Source organism: Gavia stellata, chromosome 4 (genome assembly GCF_030936135.1).
Source record: "Gavia stellata isolate bGavSte3 chromosome 4, bGavSte3.hap2, whole genome shotgun sequence".
NCBI lineage: Eukaryota > Metazoa > Chordata > Aves > Gaviiformes > Gaviidae > Gavia > Gavia stellata.
In genome coordinates this window covers 5,097,810-5,115,848 of record NC_082597.1, presented here as the reverse complement: position 1 = coordinate 5,115,848, position 18,039 = coordinate 5,097,810, and the positions used below count along the sequence as shown (strand labels likewise).

Here is an 18,039-nt window from a genome sequence, read left to right as displayed (position 1 = left end):
TCTGAACGTAGAAGTGCCACCTTTACTTAAGTCTGAAGTCTAGCTTAGAAAGCCCCCAGACAGGACTAAAGGAATACACGTAGTAGGTGCAACTGAATACCCAAAAAACCATCCTTACATTGGACAAAGGCCTTCACCCACACAGTTAGGAAAGCATTCTCAGTACTGCTCTGAGACCAGCCAAATTGCAAAGTCTGGCGTGCAAACAAATGGCACATTTAACAGTTGCAATTGCATGGGGCACCGCTGCGGTGTTTACTACAGCTTTTTGCCAGTGTATTTCAAGGTGCTTTTAATCCTCAGAAAAGCACAGTTGCACTGCCTCATCTCCATCAGACTGCAAAGACCAGAAGAACACTCAGACCCTGAAAATAAGCTCAGCATGGTTTATTCCCACCTAGTATGGATCAGTTTCCACCGCACATGACGTTTTCCAACAGGCTTGCTTCATCCTTTTGTAGCGTAGGACATGAATACAAGCACCTTGTGTACTTACAGAGAGCAAGGGTCCTCTTCAGTGAGATCCGACAGAAAAATATTGGCAAAGTGGATGAAGAGGGCACCTATTGCTTGCTTGGAGGTATCATAAAACCTGGAGAAAAAAAGGCATAAAGATCTGTGCCCTGGAGCACCAGCAGCCCAGCAGTTACCTAAGTGAAGGCGCTGCGTGGATCTGCTTTCCTCCCAGATGCATTCCTGATGCTCAAGAAGTTATACGTGGTGAAAAAGGGCAGTTTGGCCAACTCCAAATACTTAAAAAACCCCAAAACGCACTTCAGCACATAGCAGCACAGTCTTGCAGATCTGCTGCTGAGTTTTAGCTGCACCCTCCAGTGCCCAGCCCAGCCTCAGTTTCTCCAACCAGCAGTTGGTGCAGGGAAGGTATTCAGCTACTTACAATTTTTGCACCCATCCACAGGGAATTGTATTGAATTCCCAAATTATTTTAAAGGAAGAGCCAAACTGAGGAGACTGGCAGGCTTTTCATCACTAAGGTTGGCTGGTAGCGCTGTGCTGCCGAGCCCACCCATACGCCCACCTCTTGGCAGCCAGTAAATCCTACAATACGGAGATGCTTTGTAGAGGTGTCTGAAGCTGACAGCAATACCCAGCTACCTTACATCAACACACCACTAAACGCGTTGCCTGGTCTATGCCTGAGCTGGCTCAGGGGACACCAAAGAGATTAATTGAATTTAAGAACTAAACTTGACCCTGCCTGGGAGACAGCCCACGTGCAGGTAAGCCAGCAGATCGGAGAGGACCATAACCTCTTGGTTCAGTCACCTACAGTAAAAACAAGCTTTTCTAGAGGAGCTAGGCAGGGCATTTTACTTCTAGGGAGCACCAGCTACTTTATGGAAGTTTCTTTGGGAAGCGGCAGCAGAGCATTTCATTTAATGACTAAACACCATGCGGGATTTTCAGAGGACCTAGAAGATTGTTAGTATAAGAGAAAGTAATATTACATATACATGGTCTTTTCAAGCTCCAAATTAGAAGTCTCACCATATCCTCCAGGGACGCCTCTCTTCCTTTGGTTCCTTAAATCGTTTTACTGCAAAAAAATAGAGAGGTTCTGTTAACTGATACACGTGTGCAGTCTGTGCTGATCTTCAATGCAAAAGCAGTCAAATAAATCTGGAGGACCCTCAGCATTTGCCAGTCTAAAGCTGAGCAAAGCCAAAGGACCCGCCAGAGGCAACGCGTGCACCCACAGGTCAGAAGGATGAACAGCAGAGGTGTTTGGGAGGTAGGGGGGTGCTTCTGGCATCCTTCAGCAGCAGCATTTTCATGCCATGAGAAGTGACCTGAGGGAAGCTAAGGAGGGTTCACCACTACCTTCCAGCTGTGGTAAGTCTTCCAGGCAAACTGAAATTATGGTAGCGACAGTGAAACAATATGGCCCAAGACTCCATTAAGCTTTTGAGTCACAGCAGCGCAATAAAGCCACCTCCTCCTTGCAGCTAACAGGACCAGAGGACCTTCGAGGAAGCAAGACCTTGCACACATCTCCAGCATAAAGGTACCAGTGCCAAGCCCCAAACCCCTGTGAGCTGGTACAGCTCCAAGCTTGTGCCAGCTAGTATTAAAACATTATTTCATCACACAACATTTTGTATGCCCACTGGCTACCGCTGTGGAGCAGTAGTCTGAGACACATGGTTTCAGTACCACCGACCACATGCCCTGAAAAGGATATTTGAAGGAACTCTTCCTTCCTTGAAAACATTCATGGTCAGGTTGGTCGGGGCTCTGAGCAATCTAATTACTTGAAGATGTCCCTGTTCATCACAGGAGGGTTTGACTAGATGACCTTTAAAAGGTCCTTTCCAATCCAAACTATTCTATGATTCTTTATTTAAAGTCCCTCTGGCCATGGATGAGTTTGTTCCTTGCAGCCCTTCAGGTCTCTCCTTCCGCTAAGGAGCCTTCCAGTGCGGCCTGTCGCAGTTGCTGCTCTGAGCTCTCTCCTGTGACAGCCTGAAGACAACAGCAATTTGGATTTTTACCTAGTTTTGCTCAGAGGCGGATCTGAGCATTGCAGAAGCATCTCAAAGGGTCCCAATTAGTTTGTCAGAGATTTGATGCTCTCCTTGGGTTCAACCAACTTTTACATGGGTGAATAGGAGCTGCTAATGAAAAAGTACATCCCACACAAGTCATTTTTGACTGTTTTGCTGTCACTCCAGCTAGGAGCCCATTTTAGAAAGTACCAGCTACCAGGTCAGCTCTTCTCCCTTTAAACCCACAGGTACCAATGCGCTGCAACAAGCAGACCTGGAAGAGGCTTTTCCACTACATTAGATTTATAAATTAGAAGAAAAAAAAACCCAGTCACAAAAGCAAAGGGCATTCAGTGGCAATCTCTTGCTTTGTGGCACAGTTGCTAACAGCTACATCTAGAGCTAGAAGCATCATTATTTGAGCTGCTGCCCCAAGTACACTGCCTTGAAACCTCAGGCAGACACAGAGGGTGCAGATCCCCGACCTCGCCTCGGCTTTTGGAACCATTCTCCTCCTCACCAGTGCTAATGAGCTCAAGATGGACGGGAGGTTAAGTTTGCCACAATCGGCTCCCAAACACGCTGCCAGCTTGAACAGGATTCAGAGTTAAAAAATAATGAGCTGTGACATTTTTTTGAGGGAAATGGAAAAAATAATAATTCAGTGCATCCTCTCTAACTCCTGACAGCCCGGAGCGGCTGCTTGGTAGTGCCATCTAGTGAAACCAGGAGCCTGAAAGCAGTAGGACATGCGAGTATGCAATGTACAATCCTGTTAGAGAAACCATCCCAAGCGTGTATATTAAGTGTCAATCACCAAATCCTTCTGCGCCTTCCAGGTGTGCCTGATACCATGTAGATCACTGCAATGAGTACTGAAGTGTACGCAGACTGCAGAAGCCCAAACCAGACCATCAGTTAATCTATTTTATCATCACTAAGTCTTCACCCTTGGGAGCCCTGTAGCCTACTCTGCTCCTTTAAAAAGCAACCAAAAGCCAGAACAGACACGCACCATCCCACTGGTCACAGCTATCATTTCTTCATACCCCCCAGCTACATGTAATCAGCCCCTGCCTTCAAATTTACAACCAAAGGGACTTTTCTCACTGCTGAGAGATCTTGGCACATGAGGATGCTTCACAGGGCAACTTGGGGACATGAAGATTTCCATTCCACCCACTGGTTAGTCTGTCAGTTAATGAAACTGCAGAGAAGCTAACAGCTTGTGTCCAGGTAAAAACTGCCCTTTCGGAGCCAGGAACTGATCTGATCCAGGCACACCACAGTAGCTGGTCCCATGGGCATCCTGTAAAATACCCACAGGGAATCTGAATGACTCAGGTTATAAGCTGAAAGAAGGCTTTTTCCTCCCCTGCTCGGTGGGGAAATAGACAGGTTTGACAGCACAAGTCGCACAAGCTCCACGGACCAGAAGGCAAACCCACCTCCAAAAGCAGAGTCAGCAGCAGGCTCAGTAAAGGCGGGGAAGAAGCACCAAAACATTAGCTGGATACAGCCGATTTCCAAAGAAAGGGCTCTTTGCTGCTCTGCATCTAGACAGTAAATAACTGATCTGCTCGGTCCAGCTGTACTTGAGCACTCAGCCTGCCAGCTGGAGCCCTACCATCTGCCCCAAGGGACAGCCTGGGCTCATCCCCCTGGGAAATGCCTTCCTGGTCCAGCCTGGAAGGATGCAGGAACTTCCCTGCCAGGAGCCTTGACATCTCGGAAGTACCACTTTGTACTTCTTTTACTGGCAAGGTGACGGGGCGATATATGAAAAGATGATCCCCCCCAACCCCAGGACTTCGGTCAGGCATGTGCAGGGTTTTCAGTGCCACTCAAATCCACAGAAAACCAGCACTCCAGTGACCTGATCCGCTATCGCCATTAACGAGTAACGAAGCAGCAGTCATGTCAAGTTATGCCAGGCATTGCTGCAGCAGTTTGTGTCCTATCCTTGTCCCCAAAAAAATGCCTGGTTTCCCTTATCCAGCTGAATCCCACCACGAGACATCCCTGCAGCAATGACTTCCATCAGCACAAACAAGGTCTATCATCACTGATGCCCTTCAAAGGGCCATTTGCATTTCACCCACCTACAAGCAAGGGACCCATGGACCAACCAAGCTGTTCGAGTGGCCAGAAGTGTTCAAACCAAACCTAATATGCTTGCTCAGCTCATGGGGCAAAGAGCACGACGCTGCAGAGAAGCTGTTGGAGGGGTCTGCAGGCCACCAGGCCAGCCAGCTGACCACTAGCCTGACCACGAGAGCGCCAGGGATGATTTTCATTATTGTCTTAATGTGAAGTGACACGTTATGTATCCACAGCCACTCAGGCTAGAAATACAGTAATTCAGTGTGATAAGATGACAAGTAAGAGGTAAGAAGTTAATGGTGTGGTGCCTTGTTGAACACAGCTTGTCATGCCTCATTAGATTTAAGAGAGTTATCTGAGACTGTGTAATTATCAGAGACAGTAAAACTGTTGTATTAAAGATAAAAGCTAGTATTATAGAGAAATAATTAACTGCTTAATAGGGCATTTACTGTGCTGAGCTGCAGCCGGCTGTCTCCAAATTAAACCAGAAATCCAGCCAAGATTACCAGAGCTTAAACAGGCAGCAGAGTTGTTTGGTAGCTGTGACCCAGAGGTTAGGGGCAATGCTAAATCCACATAAAAGAAGCGCCAAGGTCTTTGAAAACTCAAGGAGCTGATGAAGTCCTCTTTGAAGCAGCACTGCTTCTTTTGTGTTTTGGGAGCACAGTAGGGCTCTGAAGCAACAGGCTGAGTAGCAGCTGCAAAGTGTCCCTCTCCTCTTCCAAGCCCTGCAGAAAGCCAAGCCATGGCATGCACAGCAACAGGCTCAGCTGGCAGGAGTTGGAGAAGGGCTAAAGTCTCCTTTGCTATTATCATAATGGGTCTCCACTCACTGGGGTCAACCCATTTTTCCACCGGCTGTAGCCATGGGTTTGCTACCATGGCTCAGACAGATCAGTCCACCATTAAAATCTACTTCAAGAAAAGTTGTGCATGCTTATGTATGCATCAAGCAAACAAGAAATGTGATATTTAAGTTCTAGCACCTATAACCAATTAAAAATCTAGTTTAGTGCACACAGAGCTGCACAAGATGGGAGAGAGCCCCCAACTAGATTAAAAATGAGACTAGCGTGTGTTGGGCCTACAGCAGAAGACAATAGACATTTGTCTTCCCAACAGTGCTACCAGCCACTGCATTGATTATTTTAACTCTGCTTCCCTTCTCAGCTTTGTCCATTTGTAAAGCGAGCTGGCTCTTGCAAGGAAGCAATGTTACCACACATCTCTATAGCCAAGTGATCTTCCCAAACTGTCAGATACCTGCAAGCCTAGTCAGGGCAGCAGTCTGGACAACACCCCAGGCCAGGAAAGCACAGGTCCCCCAGCTGTCTGGCATGCTGGTTCCTCACAGACCCACATGCTAGTCACTGCTTTTTTAAGTCTTTGCAAACATGCTATACACACACAGTAAGGACTCCCGATCTCACTTTGTGCCTCTTCATGTCATCGCTAAACAAGAAACTAGTCCTAGTAACGTGTGAAGCAAGGAAAATTCGCATGAACCTTTAGATTCCTCCCCTCCTCCCAAATCTTTCTAAGGGGAAGAAAACACCAGTGGAAACAGGCAAGCTTTCAGACAAATCTTTGAAGTCTAAAAGAAAGCAATGAACCTCAAAGCTGAATGCAGGTTGGGAACAATTGCTCCAGGGTTGACTTCAAGCAGGGAAGCTTGAGAAATCAGCCTCAACTCACATTTCGACCGGTGGTGTAAAGTCTGGATGTTTGCAGCTTGTTTAAGGTGAGTCCTAGCTAGTCTCGATGGCCTACCGAGTTGCCCCTTTTATCACAGAGCAGAGCTACTTGTGCTTTGAAGAGCAGCAAATTTGGGAGTTGTGTCAAGTCAACCACCTCTCTGACAGCACAAAACCACCCAGCGGTGCATACTGCTGCTGCAGAGACACCACAGGTTGATAGGAGATGATGGGTGAAATAAAGCTGAACACACCACGTTCGTGGCTGAGGGTCCCTGTAACAGAGCAGGACGCTACAACAACCACCATGAAAAAACAAGCTGCTAAACGGAAGAAGATGGAGACTGCTTGTCCAGAGTCTTCCTGCAGGACCCAACCCTGCACTGCACCTATTTCCATCTGATCCTGAATTATCCCATTTCAATTTACAGTAAAGTAGGTGGATGTCAACAGTAAAAATAGTTCACACTGTAGAAATGAAGCCTTTCTGAAGGCAATGCAAGGACAGTCCTCAAGAACAACAAAAGGAAGCATCATGGAGTCCCAACCTGAGGCATACAGGCTGCTCCAAGGCGCACAGCCCTGCGGCAGTGTGGAGGTGAAGTGCTGTGTGACCATTTAGGCTTGCCACATGGTCCAAAGCATCTCAGGAAAAGGCTGGGCAGATGGGAAGATGCTCCTAGAAGAGTCATGAGAAGGGGGCCCAGGTCTATCCCATTAAATAGGCATAAAGCATCACTGAGATGACAGCCTGCATTCTTGAGTTGGTGTCCTCATAAGTTACCACTCTCTCCCTGCTTGGCTCCAGTTACTGCAGACAAAAAGCCATGAAGTTAAACAAAAGGGAAGGAAGATGAGTGACAATTTGAGAGACATACCCTGCCCATGCCTGAGAAAGGGCAGGGCAGGAAACAAAATACTCCCAGGCCCTTCCTCTTCAGTCAAGGACAATAAGGATTATATACACTTGAAAATCCCTGAGGGCCACCAGGCTAGGTGGAAGTTGGACATCTGAATAAGAACCTGTGAAACGTAAAAAAAATGTTTTGGAAGAGAGTCTTTCATTATAGATCTGTAAATAGTCAGAAAACTGGAAGATAAAAGCTCAATGACAGCTATCCTCACTCTTTTTTTCAGAGCAAGAAGAGGTAGACATTCATTACAGTGTTTTCCTGATGCAGTAGAAAGGGGACAGCTTTGCCTGCCCTAGACACATACAGCTCCCTGAAGTTACTCGAGTCTGCAGCAATGCTGTCCCACAGTCTACTTTTGTTTTTAAACAAATTCTCTGATTATGATAATCAAGTAAGACAAGGACAGCAGCAACCCCCCAGGCCCTTCGTGCTGTTCCTCACTCCATTCATGGTGGGGCACTCCTGCGTGTACTGTCCTCCCCACATCCCCCATTGACCCCACACTGCATTCAGACAGCTCTGCTGCAGATGTGTGCATCAGCACAGGCGCCTTTTACCCCTCTTGGAAATAAAACCCCTAATTTAGGCAGAATTAGCTGCGGTAGCAACTAGCTGCTGATTAGCAAAACAGACTACTAAGTCAGGTTTGGGCAAAATTAGAGGGGGGAAAACATTTCCCTAGGAGAAGATTAGGTATGCTTGGCTGAGAGTCAGACCATCCCCTTGACAAATCTTACTGCAATCAACCAAAGGATTCAAAAGTTGAGGTTTGGAAGGGAGATGTCAACTCAACAGAGAAAGCTTTTAGGATTTGATTTACTGGAGACACTTGATTTACCGACCCCACCGAGCTCAGCAACAGGCCCTGGAGGATGAATACTGAAGATGAACCTGATATTAGAAGCACTCAGAGAAAGTGCTGCAGCGTTAATACACTTAAATTGTGAGCGGTCCACCAAAAGTAAAGGCTGCAATGCCCATAACTGGTTACGCTGTCACCTGCTTTTAAGAGAAGGGGCCATCTCTGGGGCAACATTGCACTAGCAAGAGGGTCAGGATTTTATTTCTGGCCTTTGCCGAAGAGGACTCAGAAGTACTGTACCAGGGAGGAAACAGAAGCTCTCCCCCTGCCCAACCTCCGTGTTATTTATAGGCAGTATAGTCTCCAATAACACATTTCAACCTATTTTGAAAGGCACACCCTTTCCCAGGCTTTTTCCAAGCCCCTGGCAGGAAAGAAGCCAACACGCAGGATACGGAGGCCAAAACCCTGGGGTCTGCACTATTCTTAGCCTGAGCATGCAGCTACTCAGAGAGCTCGACCCGAGACACAATGGGAGGAAGCAGCAGCCACTGTTTGCAGAGAGCAGCCAACACGCTGCTTGCGAGATAAGCATGGGCCCGAGCTGGAAAGGCTCAAAGCATATACCCTCCATCGGTTCAGGGAGCAGCAAAAGTCCTATCAGTGGTTTACGGAGACAGATTGCTACTGACTTACATCCACTGCAGGCTAGAGGATGTATTTAGTCATTCCTTCCCAAATACCCTTGTACCAATGCTTCAAGAACATAAGCGCCTGTAGCAAAACTGGCAGAGGGGACACTTTAAGGAAGTAATAGGAATGGAAGATATGTTCTAGGTTATCTCTGGGTCTGCAAGACATAAGGCAGCAGGGAAGTATATATATTGAACTAGCTCCTACTGAAGATATCCAACTATTGCTGGGCTACTCTACAGCATCTTTCAGATAAGAAAAGTTTATTCTGGGTTAGGGTGCTCTGACTTGCAAGAGGAGTGTGCACGGACAGCAGGCACTCAGGAAGCTGCTGCTGGAGCGATGGCCCTGTGCAAAGTCCTGCATGGTGCTGCACACTGGAGCTCCCAGGCTGATGCAGGTGGAACACAAGAAGCAGCAATAGTTCTGCTTTTTCCTAATTAAAAAAAAAGAGGAGGAGACTTGGACATCTTTCCTCCCCGAGATCCCACCTAACAGCTGCTCCTCTCCCCTTTCTTCTGTAGTTGCCGATGTTGTTTAGCCCATCTTTTCCTATTCCCCACACAAATGCAGAGAGTCATCTGCAGGTCCAATGCAGGGAAAGCTCTGGAACCCACAGAGCAGCATCACCTCCCCATCATCCACCCTACAGAGACATACCAAGAGTCTCAGCTGGGGCACTCATCCTATCTGGGCACATAAACTGCCCAAGCAAATGCCACGCAATAATTTGGTATGGTTCTCAGTTTTAAGCTCTGCCCTGTCCGTCTTATTTCTATGCAGATTTTTACAGCTGTCATTACAGCCAAGTGCCAGGTGGTCATAAACCATAGCTTTGAGATAACAAGCATTAGTCATGGTTTGCACATTGAGAACGGGGCATATTATTTGATGACACAATAGGTCTTATAGGAGACCCGGACTGGGCTCCAGCTCAAACACAGAGTGTTTTATTTAACTCTGTCCTGGGGGAGGCAGTAGTGACTCCATATAAAGCAGCACTACATTTCAGGTCACTCCCTGGAAAAATGGGTTTTAACAGGGAACACTGTATCTTAAGACCATAAGATTTGAGATCATTAAGAGGACAACACATGAAGAATGAAGTGATGCAACTGGGCTGGTAGTTATTGTTCAAGTCTGTCTGCCATACAGTTTTCTCATAAATGCTGTTAAAAAAAGAGACAGCTGGAAGTTTAACAGACTCCTCCCAAAAAACTTTACTTGCTCCATCCCTTGATTACAGAAGACTAGTTTCCCTGTAAAGTTTCTTGTACAGTTAGAAGTCACCTACAGTATCAACTGTTCACCACGTGATGCAGAACCAATTCAGCAAGATTCGCAGCCCTTGGGTTACCGATAACTTCTCATGCAGCTCTAGTTTGCCAGCTCATTTCTCAGCTCACCCAACCCATTTGTTCCTTCAGAAACCAGGAACCTCACAATCTTCACTTAGCACGCAGTTGAGCTTTTCAAAAGGTGACTTCCAGAAGGGGTCAACATAATCAACAGCTGAAATTCAAAAGCTTTGGAGAAAGCTGCGTTCAGCTTAATGAAGCGCATCAAGTGCTGCACAGACCTTCCAGCTTACGAAGTGCAATGTGCATTTTCAAGCTTAGCCAGTTTTCAGATGTACTGAAGCAGAAGAAAGACATCTTAAGAGTCCTGCCATATGCAGCTTTTTGCTTAACCCTCAAACTTACATGTAAATTGACTACCACAGTCCACAAAGCCCCGTGCTTTGCACCTCCAGAGACACAGTTAACCTTTGTGGTTTTGTTTTCCCCTAGAGGTAAAAGCATTTGCAGTAGTGAAGTTCCCATTTAAATGTACACGTGTGTGAATAATCAAAATCAAACAGAGTTACGCTTCCTCTAACACAAACGCAAAGTCAGTGGAGCCTGTCTTGGGCACAGTAAGCCTGCAGTGCTCTCGTGCCCTGGGCAAATTTGTTTCAAAACAGAGTGGAAGTCTGGACAGATCGAGTGCTCTACCATTTATTTCTTCTCTTCCCTGACACGGACTCACACTTCCACCCACCCTTATGAGAGACTTCCAGTGTAAAAGTCAAAACACAACTTTCAATTATCCTGAGTCAAAGCACTCAGGATAATTCTGAAGCTCTGAAACAGTACTGTAATTCAAACTACGTATAACAACAAGCCTGAACTTAGCCCTGATCATAGAATGGTGTGGGTTGGAAGGGACCTTTAAAGGTCATCTAGTCCAACCCGCCCTGCAATGAGCAGGGACATCTTCGGCCAAATCAGGCTGGATGGTGCTTTGAGCAACCTGACCTCAAATGTTTCCAGGGATGGGGCATCTACCACCTCTCTGGGCAACCTCTTCCAGTGTTTCACCACCCTCATTGTAAAAAATTTCTTCCTTATATTTTGTCTGAATCTACCCTGCTTTAGTTTAAAACCATTACCCCTTGTTCTATTGCAACAGGGCCTACTAAAGAGTTACAAAAGGTTGCTTAAATTTGATTTATATGATGGAGATGACTACGACGGCTTCCACCCATCCCTCTCAAAGTTCAGACACTTCCATACACTAGCATGCCATTCCCCATTTTCACTAACAAATTGCCCACCATCTTGGAGAAAAAATGCACTAGAAGGTCAGCTGGTAAGTCCACGGGCACCAGGAAAACACCAGCAATGGCGTGACACTTTTATTCCTTACCAGGGATTTTCCAACACAGTCAAGAGCCACTGCTTTTTCCTACAGTCACTCTGGCAAACTTCTGTTCCACGGTCCAAGCCACTCGGACCAAAGTATAAAATATCACCCTGCTTGCTAACAGCACACCTCCATCACCAAGGTCCTTACCACAAACAGCTCTGCCTTCTTAGGCTAAGCTCAAGGGAGGATGTGCTGGAAGAATGCATCCAGCAGCGATGTGCGAGAGGAGATAAAGGGACACTGCTGTCACATTAGGCAGGATCAAGACATTTTCAAAAGTCAAGCTGAAAACCAGGTTTCACTGTGTGAAGAGGGCTACGGAGCGCAGTCCAGTCCAGCTCTCCTTGCCTGGCAGCACGAACTCTCTCCAAGAGGTAAGTCTATTTTGACACCTGCAGCACAAGTGCTACTAAACCTCATTCAGGAGCTCAGAGGGCTGCCAAGACAGTTTCAGGAAGACAAATAATGTTCTTAGATGTCCTCCATGCTGCTTGTGGTGGGGTAGAAAACAAGTATACCGGTTCCAAGGAAAGCTTTTTCCATTCACAATGGAGAAAAAGATCCTTTAACTCCCAAAAATCTCTTTCTCTCGCACTCCAGTTAATCCACAAAGGCAGCTACGGCCACAATTTCTACACAAGGTATCCCTTCATTTCAAAGGGTCTTCCTGTCCAGGGTGAAAACCTGGACAAGTTCTGCTAGTCTACAACCCCTTCCTCAAAAAAAGGTTTAAGCAAATAGCAGCAACTGCAGGGACCCAACCCCCTATCACACCCAGCATCTGCAGCTGGGATAACTGCAACATACTTTCTCCACTCGGCTGAGTGATGATCAAGACAGAGCATTAAAAACTACTTCAGATGGGATTGCACAATTATCCATGCTCCTCCAGGTCGTGACCCCCCCTAAGGGCAAATTGTTGCACAGGAAACTGGATTGCCCCCCCACACACAGCTGCTAGGCTTTACTGCCTCTTCTTTTGAGTAGAAGGAAGTATCTTAACTCTTGTAGCAAGTGTCCTTACAGCCAAAATGCCTCCAAAAGCCACTGCAGGCAGGTGGGGAAGGCCAACAGACCATTTTCATCTGATTACCAAATGGGGTAGAGTTGCACCCAGAGCAAGCGCTGGACCACACTAGAATTAGGCTTGACTACAACTTTAAAGACCTTCTTGCTGGAAAAGTAAGAGAGTATTTGTAGGCTCAAAGGAACTCTGTCATCACTATTACTCATGGTAGTTGGCCCGACTAATACAACCACACTGAAGAGCTTTCCTGATTCCCTACCAAGGCCGGGCATCATTTACTTCAGGTCCTTCATGTGGTGAAAACAGGACCCAATTTCACGTACCCCATGGCAATGGGGAGCAACCATCCCGCTCATCCCATTACACAGAAACAAGTATTCCCTCTGGTCCCCAAGAACTTTTTCTCTAAGTTGACCTTTTTTGTAGCCTTTGCAACAGGCTAAACTGGCCTTAAGCAGCCTAGTGAGCTGTTGCAATAAAACTTGAAACCACAGGCGACAGCTCCATTTTGCCACTGTATTCTCTCCCAGGACTGCATACGACCTGTGCTTCCTACAACCCAGACACGCACTGGACACAGAGCATCAATTCAGACAATCGTGCAAGACTGACTTCCTCCTCCGTTGGGTTCTCGAACCAGATTGGCAGGAGACAATCTTTCCACAGCTCCAAGAGACAGGAATTCAAGGACACAAACTCTTCTGATGACAACATATAAACTTATCCTTCCTGCAGCGGGCCATACTTGGGACCCATGTTGTGGACATATATACTCTGTGAGCACATCCCATGCACACACAGCTGCAAAATCTTGCAGAACAACCACATAATTGTTAGCCTGAGTTCCTCTGGATGTTTTCAAGTGCTCTGAACAGTATCTGCACAATTTGGAAATCTTATCTCTCTAAATTCAGGTTCTCCTATAGCTAAGCTGAACTGGTGCTTTAAAGTAGAAGGAATGCAAGAGGCATTGGCTTGGGTTCAGATGGGAATTGAATTTCCACTCATTGACCTGTAAGACTGAGCAAGCTGGCCTGCAACGTCCCATTAAAGCAGAAATCACAGACATAGAAACGACAGAAATGCACACCCAGGAACATGACAGTCCTGCAGGGAGAAGCATCAAAGAAGGGCTGACGCTGACTCCGACGACAGCAGTGTCCCAAGATCTAGATGAGGTAGTCATCCAGATGGGACTGCCCAACTTGGTGCTGGGCTGGATGGAGTGAAGATGCAAATCAAGGTTCCCAGGAACCTTTTTGACTCTGCACACACATCACCAAGAGGTTCCCATACCTCCCAGCTGCTGGAACCTTCCCCTCCCCAGCAGGCTGCTAACTGAAATGGCCACATGAATAGCCCAAAAGCTATTTCAAAGCAAGTTATTACCTAACGTAAAGTCATTGGTAAGCCCACTACAACCACCACGGGTTAGAAGTCTGCATACAAACAGTCCCAACAGCAGATCTGAGAAAGCCTCCAGCTGGGTGTGCGAACGGGGCACAGATAAGAACCAGCTGGGGTGAATTAGGGACCACCAGCCCAGCTGCAGCCAGAGGAGATGCTGCAGTTAAGATCCCAGGGCTGTAAACACATCTGCCCTTGGGGTCCCAGCCAGCAGTTTCCTCCACAGCTTTACTCACTGAGCAGATTCACAATGAAACTGCATAGGATCAGCTTCCAGTTCCTCCTCGTTAACCAAGAGGTTGTTAATGTTGAAGGAAGTATTAGCCCTGGCACCAGAGGGAGGACAACAGCTAGCCCAAAGTTGATGATTTGCTAGCAGGGGTTACGGAGCCTTCATCCACAGGAGTATTTTGGTATGATTAACTAATGTCCTTGATTTTATGGGACACCCCATGGAGTTTACGGGACAATTAACCCCTACGCAAGCGTCACTAAAGGGAACAGACACACAAATTTAATCTCTTCTTATTGTCAATATTTGGCGAAACACAAGCAGTGAAGTGTTGCAGCTGGGCTACTCCAGCTGGAAAAAAAGCTATCAGTTATCGCAGGAAGAACTTGTCGCAGTTTTCCCTGGCAGCTTGGTGTTCACCGCAGCGCTGGAGCCTTTGAAAGTGGTTTCCAGAAGGCAGAGTGGAGCAAGCAAGCCTCAAAATCTGCGGCTACTTAGCGGGAAAACTTGGCAGTTTTAGTTCACCGTCACCACAGGCTTTTAAACAAGGAAAACAGACGGAGTTCTGGCGTGTTACTCAACTTGTGTTAAACCACTTAACCCAGAGGAGGAGCAATGCACATGTTGCTCCGAGTAAAATGCAGCTGCAGCGCAAAGCGACAGCGAATTTTCTCGGGTCTTTCAGCGTTAGTGTTCCCCACCTTTTCTCACTCCTCAGTCGCCTTCCCTCACTACCACCCCTCACAGTAATCGGCCATTCCCCCGTAACCCCCTTTCTCCAGCCTCTCGAGCCCTACAACTTTCCAGCTGAAGCAAAGTTAAACAAAACAACATCACAACGCAATTAAGGGCACTATTACTGGAATCAAGCAGCACCGTATCTGACACCCGCCCTATTTTTGTTAGCCTCTTCCTCGTAAATCATGGGGTTACACCATTACTTTTCACCCTTCATTAAAATTTTCTAAGCGGCTGAGTAATCGCTCAGACGAGCGGAGCCAATCTTTACAGCTGAGAGCTGCGACTCCGCGGTGCTTCGTCCCATTAAGGCTGGAAACGGGAGTTTCAAGAAGCAGCATCTGGCCCGGCTCAGCGCCGCTCCAGCCGCCAACCACCGCGCTCCCCCCCGCTTTCAATCCCGCAGGTAGGTAGCGCAAAACGGGGCGCTCATAAATAAACGGGGGACCCCCCCCCCCCCGCAGCGCCGGCCAAGGTAAAGACGGTCCCCGCCGGCCACGGCCGCGCACCGCCGGTACTCACGCATGAGGGTGCTGAAGGCGCAGAGGGCCAGCAGCGCCTGCAGCAGCACCCCGAAGCGGCCCAGCAGAGCGCCGCTGCCGCAGCCGTGCGCCGGGCGGGGGGCGGCCATGGCGGGGCGGTGCGGTGGGGAGCGGAGCGGAGCGGTGAGGAGCGGAGCGGTCCCGCCGCGCACAAAGGCGGCCCCGGCCGCCACCGCCCCCCCCCACACCCCGCCGGCGGCCACACCCGGGGGCGGGGGCGGGCGGGGCGGGGGTGGGCCCGGCTGGGGTGGGGATGGGGATGGGGATGGGATGAGGTGGGCATGGGATGGGGATGGGGATGGGGATGGGGATGGGGATGGGGATGGGATGAGGTGGGGATGGAATGAAGTGGGGATGAGGATGAGGTGGGGGTGGGGATGAGGATAAAGTGGGGATGGGATGAGGTGGGGAGGGGATGGGGATGAGGATGAGGATGAGGTGGGGAGGGGATGGGGATGGGAATGGGAATGGGGATGACGTGGGCATGGGATGAGAAGGGGATGGGGATGGGATGAGGTGGGGATGGGGATGGGGATGGGATGAGGTGAGGTGGGGATGGGGATGAGGTGAGGTGGGGATGGGATGAGGTGAGGTGGGGATGGGGATGGGATGAGGTGGGGATGAGGATGGGGATGAGGTGGGGATGAGGATGAGGATGGGGATGGGGATGGGATGAGGTGGGAATGGGGATGGGGATGGGATGAGGTGGGGATGGGGATGAGGTGGGGATGGGGATGAGGTGGGGATGAGGATGAGGATGAAGTGGGGATGAGATGAGGTGGGGAGGGGATGAGGTGGGGAGGGGATGGGGATAGGATGAGATGGGGATGGGGATGAGGATGAGGTGAGGATGAGGATGAAGTGGGGATGAGATGAGGTGGGGAGGGGATGAGGTGGGGAGGGGATGGGGATGGGATGAGGTGGGGATGGGGATGGGGATGGGGATGAGGATGAGGTGGGGATGAGGATGAGGTGGGGAGGGGATGGGGATGGGAATGGGGATGAGGTGGGGATGAGGTGGGCGTGGGATGAGGTGGGGATGGGATGAGGTGGGGATGGGGATGGGGATGGGATGGGGATGGGGATGGGGATGGGATGAGGTAGGGATGGGATGGGGATGGGATGAGGTGAGGATGTGGGGTCCTGCCGGGGAGTGGTGTGCCGGGTTGGGGAAGTCGTGGTAAGGTTTGGGATGCTGGGTTGGGGGAGTCCCGGTGGGGATAGGGGTGCTGGGCTGGGGAGGGTGGGTAGGGGTCCTGGTGAGGTTTGGGATGTGGGGCCGAGGGAGTCTCAGAGGTGTTTAGGGTGCCAGGATGGGGAGGTCCTGGCAGGGTTTGGGGTGCCCTGGCTGGAGAGGTCCTGGCAAGGTTTGGGATGCTGGGCTGGCGGTGTCCTGGGGGAGTTGGGGGAGTCCCGGCAGGGTTTGGGGTGTAGGGTTGGGGGGGGGCCCAGCTGGGTTTGGGTTGGCAGGCTGGGGAGGGTGGGTGGGGGTCCTGACAGGGTTTGGGATGTTGGACTGTGGGAGTCCTTGCAGGGTTTGGGATGCCAGGCTGGGGAAGTTATGGTGAGGTTTGGTTGACTGGGTTGGGGGGATCCTGGCAGGAACTGGGATGCTGGGCTGGGGACAGTGGATGGGGATCCTGGTGGGGATTGGGGTGGCGGGTTCAGGGGCTCTGGCAGGGATTGGGGTGCTGGGTTTGGGAGGTCCCAGTAGGGTTTGTGGTGCTGGGTTGCAGGGGTCCTGGCGGGGTTTCAGGTGCCAGGCTGGGGAGGGTGGGTGAAGGGCCCAGCAGAGTTTGGGGGACCGGGTCGGAGAGGGTCCCAGCAGGATTTAGAGCGCTGGGTTGAGGGGAGTTCTGGTGGGGTTTTGGGTAACAGTCTGGGAAGGGTAGGAGGGTTGCCAGGGGAGCTGGGGGTATGGGGCTGGGGAAGGGGCATGAAAAGCCCCAGCAGGGCTTTGGGGGTGCTTGTCTGGGTGCAGCAGGGTCAGGGGTGCAGGCATGCGGTGAAGATACGGGTTGTCCCAGCAGGGCTTTGTTGGGCATGCTGGGCTGGGAGAGGAGGCGGACAGTGCTAGTCAGGGATTTGATGGTGCTGGGCTGGGAGAGCATGGAGTCAGCCCTGGGGGGCTTGGGGGTGCTGGGCTGGGGGGGCTTGGGCTGGAGCACTTGCTCTGGTTAAAAAGGCTGAGGGAGCTGGAGATGAGACAGCTTTGGGGACAGCCCGTAGCAGCCTGCTCATCCCTGTGAGGAGGACTTCAGGAAGAGAGAGCCAGGTGCTTCCCAGTGGTGCGTGGTGGGAGGACGAGGAGCAATGGGCATCAACTGAAACAAGAGAGGATCTGCCTGGCAGTAAGGCAAAACTTTTTCAGTGGCACAGCTGCCCAGAGAGGCTGAACAGGCTCTGTTCTTGGAAGTTTTCAAGACTGGATTAAACCTTGAGCATCCTGGTCTGATCTCAGAGCTGATGCTGCTTTAAGTAGGAGATTGGACCAGACACCTCCCCAGGTCCTTTCCAACCCGAATTAACCTATGCTCCTATTCCTCTGGTCCGTGGCAAGATGATCTGAGGCATTGCAGGGTCTGCTGATGGGGTCTGGATCTCAAACTGCAGCCTCAAACCTGTTTTTTTGCTACTCTGTGTAATACTGGTCCCACCCCCCTTTACAGCCTCCTCCCTAGAGGGTAGG

At 49.6% G+C, this 18,039-nt stretch overlaps 1 protein-coding gene across 1 annotated transcript in view; it reads right to left on the bottom strand.

The window, feature by feature from the left end:
* Positions 1-15,439, bottom strand: part of LOC104250438 (store-operated calcium entry regulator STIMATE) — a 36,368-nt gene extending 20,929 nt beyond the window's left edge. The window contains 3 exon segments of the mRNA XM_059816926.1: positions 497-592; positions 1,510-1,558; positions 15,331-15,439. Coding sequence (XP_059672909.1) covers positions 497-592; positions 1,510-1,558; positions 15,331-15,439 — 254 coding nt within the window.
* Positions 15,440-18,039: the final 2,600 nt, after the last annotated feature.